This window comes from Oratosquilla oratoria, chromosome 17 (assembly GCF_046742065.1).
Source record: "Oratosquilla oratoria isolate Oo_2021 chromosome 17, ASM4674206v1, whole genome shotgun sequence".
In the NCBI taxonomy this organism is placed as follows: domain Eukaryota; kingdom Metazoa; phylum Arthropoda; class Malacostraca; order Stomatopoda; family Squillidae; genus Oratosquilla; species Oratosquilla oratoria.
In genome coordinates, this window is record NC_134793.1 from 46096350 (window position 1) to 46103849 (window position 7500).

The window sequence follows — 7500 nt, forward strand, 5'->3', positions numbered from 1 at the left end:
ACATACATATATATACATGTATATATATATATGTGTGTATATATATATATATAATATATAATATATATATATATATATATATATATATATATATATATATATAAGTCTAAATAAAAATATTCTTCTAAAAAACGCTGTGGAAGTCGGGGACAGGTGGTATTACGGTGACACTTTGTCCTAAAAATATTCTTGAAAAAGCGCTTGGGTAAGTCGGGGTCAGGTGGTATTCTTCTTCTTCTTCTTCTTCTTCTTCTTCTTCTTCTTCTTCTTCTTCTTCTTCTTCTTCTTCTTCTTCTTCTTCTTCTTCTTCTTCTTCTTCGCGTTCTTCTTCTTCTTCTTCTTCGCGTTCTTCTTCTTCTTCTTCTTCTTCTTCGCGTTCTTCTTCTTCTTCTTCTTCGCGTTTTTTTTTCTTCTTCTTCTTCTTCTTCTTCTTCTTCCTCTTCTTCTTCTTCTTCTTTTTCTTCTTCCTCGCGTTCTTCTTCGCGTTCTTCTTCGCGTTCTTCTTCTTCTTCTTCTTCTTCTTCTTCTTCTTCTTCTTCTTCTTCTTCTTCTTCTTCTTCTTCTTCTTCTTCTTAGCGTTCTTCTTCGCGTTTTTCATCGCGTTCTTCTTCCTCGCGTTCTTCGTCCTCGCGTCCTTCTTCGCGTTCTTCTTCGCGTTCTTCTCATTCTACTTCATGTTCTTCTTCGCGCTCTTCTTCGCGTTCTTCTTCGCCTTCTTCTTCTTCGCGTTCTTTTTCTTCGCGTTCTTCTTCTTCGCGTTCTTCTTCGTGCTGGGGATCCCATGTTGGGGTTCCACCCCGAGGCCGAGGCCGAAGGGGAAAACGAGGGATTAGAGCGCGGAAAGCTGCGGCCGTAGGCCGCTGTTTGCGCAGCCAAGCCTCCGGCGAAGCCGGGGAGGGCGAAGCACTCGGATTGTATGCATATAAATATATATATATATATATATATATATATGTATATTCATATGTCTGCATGTGTGTGTGTTTCTATGTATGATTATTTTTACACATACTGATATATACAGTCATAGACACATCCATTCATCTCTCGTTCGATTTTCCTTTCTCTTTAGTTTCATCTTTCTTCCTATGTATCTCTCCCTTTTCTCCTTCCCTGCGTTCCCCTTCTTTTCTTTTTCTCTCACATTCTTCTTCTCCCTCCATGTCTCCTTTCCTCTTTTCTCTCCTCCTCCTCCTTCTCCTCCCCCTCTTCCTCCTTCTCCTCCTCCTCCAGAAACCATCTGCCGGACCTCGACATATTTAAAATAGCTGTAGATCGTACCCGGGCACTTGAGCAATTGTATTCCCCGGACAAAGAATATTTTGTTTGTGCAGCGGCCACGGGTGCTACTTAAGTAGAAAGCCTATTGTATTGTACAAGAACCTGGTCGGATTGTATTCGAATCCTCCATTCAACTAAATTGCCTCATGTAGAGTCCATTCTAGGAGTTCCTTCGCCGACTCCCGAAACTATAGTAATACAACGTTGGCTGCAAACCCCTTTTGTATATTTTCTATACACGCGTTCTCCCGAGATGAAAGATTTTTTTTCTCTCTCTCCCCCTTTCTCTCTCTCTCTCTCTTTTTGACAACGAAATTCCATTAATGCGCCAGCTAGGTTGTATTGGTGTAAGTGAATTTAAGGGCTGGGCCAGAGTTTTGGAAGTTATTGTGATTTATTGTGCATTACGATGCGGAAACTAAAGGAGATATTCTGCGAAGTATTAAGGAGAGTAACGAGAGGATTTAGGGTGTAGCCTGAACACTCGTGAAGGGTGAGTGTAGCTGTGCGTTGCATAGCATCACCTTACCACCCTAACTCCATCCAACTCTTATCCTAGTGCATTTGGCTTCTTTGGATTGCCACAAGCTATTGTGATGTTATCTCATCGAGGATATAAATTTCCCGCTAAAACAATAACTGATAGATTATACCAACTTGGAGGAAGCATTAAAAAAAAGAGATAAAAAAAAAAAAAAATCAATTAAGCCGTACTTACACCCGGCATTTTATACATTTATTCTGGTTGTCATCAAGCGATTTTATTCAGGTAAAGGATTTTCAAAGAGAGCTATAGAACTGTACTCTGAAAAAAATAGAATATTGAAAATCTTACACCAAGAGGCGCTTCACTGTCGTCAAGGTCGCTTTTGCTTTACATGCTCAGAGAGCTGGAGCGAAGGACAGTCACCGGGAGGATTTGTGAAATTTTCAGGCTCTTTGTACTATTACTAATTTTGCAAGCCTATTATATATCGTTACAATAATAGATTATATTAGAAATATATTGTGAGAGGTAATATATGTTAATACACACATATCTAACAATGATATGTGGATGTTACCGTAGGGGTCTGGTGGAAATGGCTACAGTTGTGTGAGTGTCCCACAGCTGCTCTTCAGGCACGGTGCCGCTGTCCAATTGGATAACAAAACACTCAAGACTATTGATTGAGAGGTTCTGATGACGCCCTCTGGGACTCTCTGGCACCAACAAGTAATAGCAGCTGCATGTTGTTTGTATCTAACGCAACTTGACCGGGTCATGGCGCCAACCCCTTTAAGCCTCTTGCTGTGTTACGCGATTCTGAGTATTTGTTTTTGCTGGCGTCAAGTAACTTTATTTGGTTGAGGCAAATGCCACCCAGAGCAACCTAATTCAATTTAACCTAACCTAACCTAACCTAACCTAACCTAACCTAACCTAACCTAACCTAACCTAACCTAACCTAACCTAACCTAACCTAACCTAACCTAACCTAACCTAACCTAACCTAACCTAACCTAACCTAACCTAACCTAACCTAGTATGGGCTGTCTCTGGATGAAAATAGATTATTCTATTCATTTAATGTGGTGTCCCCTTGTTCGATAGGAAACGATAACCAGACTAGTACTATCGTAATCACTCATCGTTTCTCGAGTGGATATTATATAAATTATACTGGAAATTCTTATATGCAACTAGTTACATGCACGTCATAGGTAACTCGCTCCCCACTGTAAATCCCAGCTCCAATGAAATGCTTTGTTTGATAAGTAAATTTTACATGAGAAAATCAATAAAGAAAAAGACACACAGAATGAATAACATATATTCAAACAAGCAAATACGAACACACACACACACACACACACACACACACACACACACACACACACACACACACACACACACACACACACACACACACACACACACACACACACACACACACACACACACACACACACACACACACACACACACACACACACACACACACACAGAAATTCTACTCCTTTTCTTACAGTTTACTTTTCTTTATATTTTCATTTTGTTTCACAAATTTCCCTTACCAAGTTTCTTTTATTCTAGTCTACTGTCTTTTATTATTTTCTTTACAGTTGTCTTCATTATGACAATACCTGTATTAAGAAAAACATACGTGCAAACTATCATTATTCTTATTTTCTTCACAATTATTTTCATCATTAAAACAATACCTCTATGTACATGCAAACCAACATCTCTTGTTATTTTCTTCAAAATAATTTTCATCATTATAGCAATACCTGTACCAAGATATAACAATATAGACGGAAACTACTCCCTTTCTATTTACTTCACAATTATCTTCATCATTATAACTCATTATAACATACCTGTATCAAAATAGATAATTATGGGAACAAGCTACTCAATTTTGTCATTTACCTTACAGAATTATTGGCATCATTACTTGTATCAAAATAGAATAACACTAGCGCAAACTACAACACTTTTCCTATCTACAAATATTTTCGTCGTTACAGCAGTACCCGTATTAGAACAAAACACTATAGGATCCAGCTCCGTCCGAGGAGAGGATCATGATAACATAGACACACAGACTTCTTCACACACATTTCTCTGAAACTCTTTGCCGGATAAGAAAAACCTTCTACGTTCTTTGTCCTCGATGAGAAAGGATCTCTTGAGGAAGACCCAACGATCCTGTCGATGTTGAAGTCCTGGGATATTCATACACTGTATATAAAGAAAGGGTGTTGGGTTGGGGGGACAGATTGCTTCAAGTTGACAACACTAATTTAGTATGAGAAGAACTTGACGAGACGACAGAAACACGGCGAGGGGAAGAGTGTGGGAGGGAGTTTTATATTGGAATAAGAATAAGTTTGATAGAAGGGGGACACAAACACAGGAGGGCGCACGATTTGACGCAAGAGGACATGGAAAGAAAGGTAAGAGCACCGCGAACTTGCCAAGTCTCGTTACCCTGATTTTATGATATATTTAAACGGTTCTTTGACCATGACTGTGGTGGTCAACTCTCCGATTGAAAAATCAAATTAAGTTCGCCGATTCTTTCGGATTTCAAAAGCTAAGGAGAGGACATGTTTGACACCAGATTGTGGTGAATTGGGGTAAAATCTGAGTTGAGGTGCAAGTTCCGTGCTCTTTCTCACAAATCTGAAACTAGAAATTTGATGCATTGTTAAGCTTTCTTCTGTCTACCCTCCCGAGCATCCAAAAATTACAACTACATTTACAAGCCTTATCTCTTAATACTAAAGTTACTTCTAACCCCATAATACCTACCTAACAGTACTCCCCAGATATGAAAAAAATATTAATAATAAATCAAATCAACCGTGAAATCTAACAAAATTAAATCAACGTAAGACCTATTCCTTCAATACAGATTCCGCTAAATTGAGCCTAACTGCCAAAGTGCACAAAGAACAAAATCGGTTAACTCACCTCCGTAGTTTGGTCTTATTCTTTTATCATAACCGGTCTGCAGGGAATCCAAAATCGCTGAGATGTTTACCTTTCCTCCATCTCGGCTAAAAGAAAAGACAGCGGGACATTAGACCAGTCATCGTTGAAAAATTCTCACATAGTCTACTAACTTAACGACAATTCTTCTGTTACAACATTAATTACCTATTTCTTCCTTTCAATATTAATCAATATTTCTTTAGATATAGTTGAGGAATGATTACAATCTCTATACAACATTAATAACCTATTTCTTCCTTTCAATATTAATCAATATTTCTTTAGATATAGTTGAGAAATAATTACAATCTCTATATCTATTGATGTTAATGCTATTGTCTCAGTCATCGTTGAAAAATTCTCACATAGTCTACTAACTTAACGACAATTCTTCTGTTACAACATTAATAACCTATTTCTCCCTTTCAATATTAATCAATATTTCTATAGATATAGTTGAGAAATAATTACAATCTCTATAATTATTGATGTTAATGCTCTTGTCTCAGTCATCGTTGAGGAATCCTCACATAGTCTACTGACTTAACGACAATTCTTCTGTTACAACAGTAATAACCTATTTCTTCCTTTCAATATTAATCAATATTTCTTTAGATATCGTTAAGGAATCTTTACATAGTCTACTGACTTAATGATAATTCTTCTGTTACAACAGTGATAATCTATTTCTTCCTTTCAATATTAATCAATATTTCTTTGGATATTGTTGAGGAATCCTCACATAGTCTACTGACTTAACGACAATTCTTCTGTCACAACAGTAATAACCTATTTCTTTCTTTCAATGTTAATCAATATTTCTTTAGATATAGTTGAGGAATAATCAAAATCTCTATATCTATTGACTTTAATGCTATTGTCAAAGGTTATCACAACAATGATATATTCTCTCCATTCAATGCGAATCAAGAATTCTTTGGTTGTCTTTCTAGAATATTTAGTATTGACCTGATATTGTCAGAACTCACTACAATACTTCAGTACTGTAAATTCATCTTGAATGTACATTTGGGGTTCTGTATGAAGACTATTTACCAAGTAAACAAAAGGAAGACGAGAACTTTCTTCTTGGTCAGAGAAGACCGGAAGTAGGGGGATTTCAGGTTCCCAAAGAAAAAAAAGTCTTCTAGAATGTTCTGACAAAAAGGGAATAAATGAAAAAAGAGGACCAAAAACCTCCTTCAGGGACAACGGGAAAAAACCAGAAGCAAGAGGTTTGCAAGTCCCCCCCCCCCAAAAAAAAAAAAAAAAAAAAATAGAAGTTTCTGCCCAGAAGAAAGGCGAGGACCTCTTTCTGGGTCAGAGAAAAAACACCAGAATGAAGGGGGTTAGCTTTCCGAAGAAGAAGAAGAAGAAGAAAATAGGTAGGTTCTGTTCAGAAGAATGACGAAGACCTTCTTCAAGGCCAGAGGAGAAACACCAGAATCAAAGGGGTTATAGGTTCAAGAAGAAGGAGGAGGAGGAGGAGGAGGAGGAGGAGGAGGAGGAGGGGAGAAGAAGAAGAAAAAGAAGAAGAAGAAGAAGAAGAAGAAGAAGAAGAAGAAGAAGAAGAAGAAGAAGAAGAAGAAGAGAAAGAAGAAGAAGAAGAAGAAAATTTTGGAAGATTCTGCCCAGAAGAAAGAGAAGGATCGTTTTCTGGACCAGAACCAAAGGGTTACAGGTTCCCGAAAAAAAAAGATGAAGGTTCTGCCCAGAAGAAAGTTGAGGACCTCCTTCTGAGGCTCTCAGGACCCCCGAACGACTCGTCTCTCACATTGATCTCCGCTGTATCCGGAGGTGTCCAACACGAAGCCCTGTGGACCGATGACCCAAGGGAGTTTCCGAATGCATACACGATGCAGTGTCCCGGACATATTCAAATAACCTAGTCCCATCTTCCACTTACAAAGGATTACAAAGGCGCAGCATGCCGACAGGAGACCTTTTGGTCCATATCTGGGTCGGATGCGAAAAAAAATCATAATAATAATAAAATAATAAATAAAAACTATAATAATGTAAATAATAGATAAAATACATGAATAAATGCATAGGTATAGTTAAATAATAAACAAACAGGTAAATAGTAAATAATAATAAATTGACATATAACTAATAATAAATGAAGATCAGACAGACAAATGATAACAAAACAAAAACAAATAATAAAAAATAAATCATAATCATTACAGCATCTTGCTTAGGTGTTTATCTGAATGATTCTTAAAGCTTCGAACTGTACTACATTGCACTACCTATGCAGGAAGTTTATTCCATTCATTAACTACACGGCTGACAAAGTTCCACTTCCACTTCCACATCCACTTCCAATCCTCCACGTCAACAGGTTTCCATAACTTTACCCTCTGTAGCTCCATCCACCTTCTATTCTTCTCCACCTGCTTTCTCCCTCCCTTTCTCCTTCCCTCCTTCCTCCTCTCCTTCACTCCATCCCTCTCTCCAAGCAACATAAGTCATTTTACATTCACGTTGGCCTTTCTTACCTTCCCATTTCCTCCCAATTCTCTCCTCCCCTCCGTCCCCATTCTCTTCCTACCTCCCTCTTTTATCCTTTATCCCTCTCTCCTTTGCTCTCTATTTTCATTTCCCCTCATTTTTCTTTCTTCTTCACACAACCTATGCAGCTCCAACTCCACATACTCTTTCCACTCTTCCTTTATTCCTCATTCTTCTTCTTCCCTTCCGTGCCATCATAACTTCATTCATGAAATCTA

At 38.0% G+C, this 7500-nt stretch overlaps 1 protein-coding gene across 1 annotated transcript in view; it reads right to left on the reverse strand.

Annotated features, from left to right (window-relative positions):
* LOC143034648 (gamma-aminobutyric acid receptor subunit beta-like) overlaps window positions 1-7500 on the reverse strand; it is an 860956-nt gene that overhangs the window by 308878 nt on the left and 544578 nt on the right. The window contains exon 3 of the mRNA XM_076201006.1: window positions 4745-4830. Coding sequence (XP_076057121.1) covers window positions 4745-4830 — 86 coding nt within the window. The remainder of the gene's footprint in view (window positions 1-4744; window positions 4831-7500) is intronic.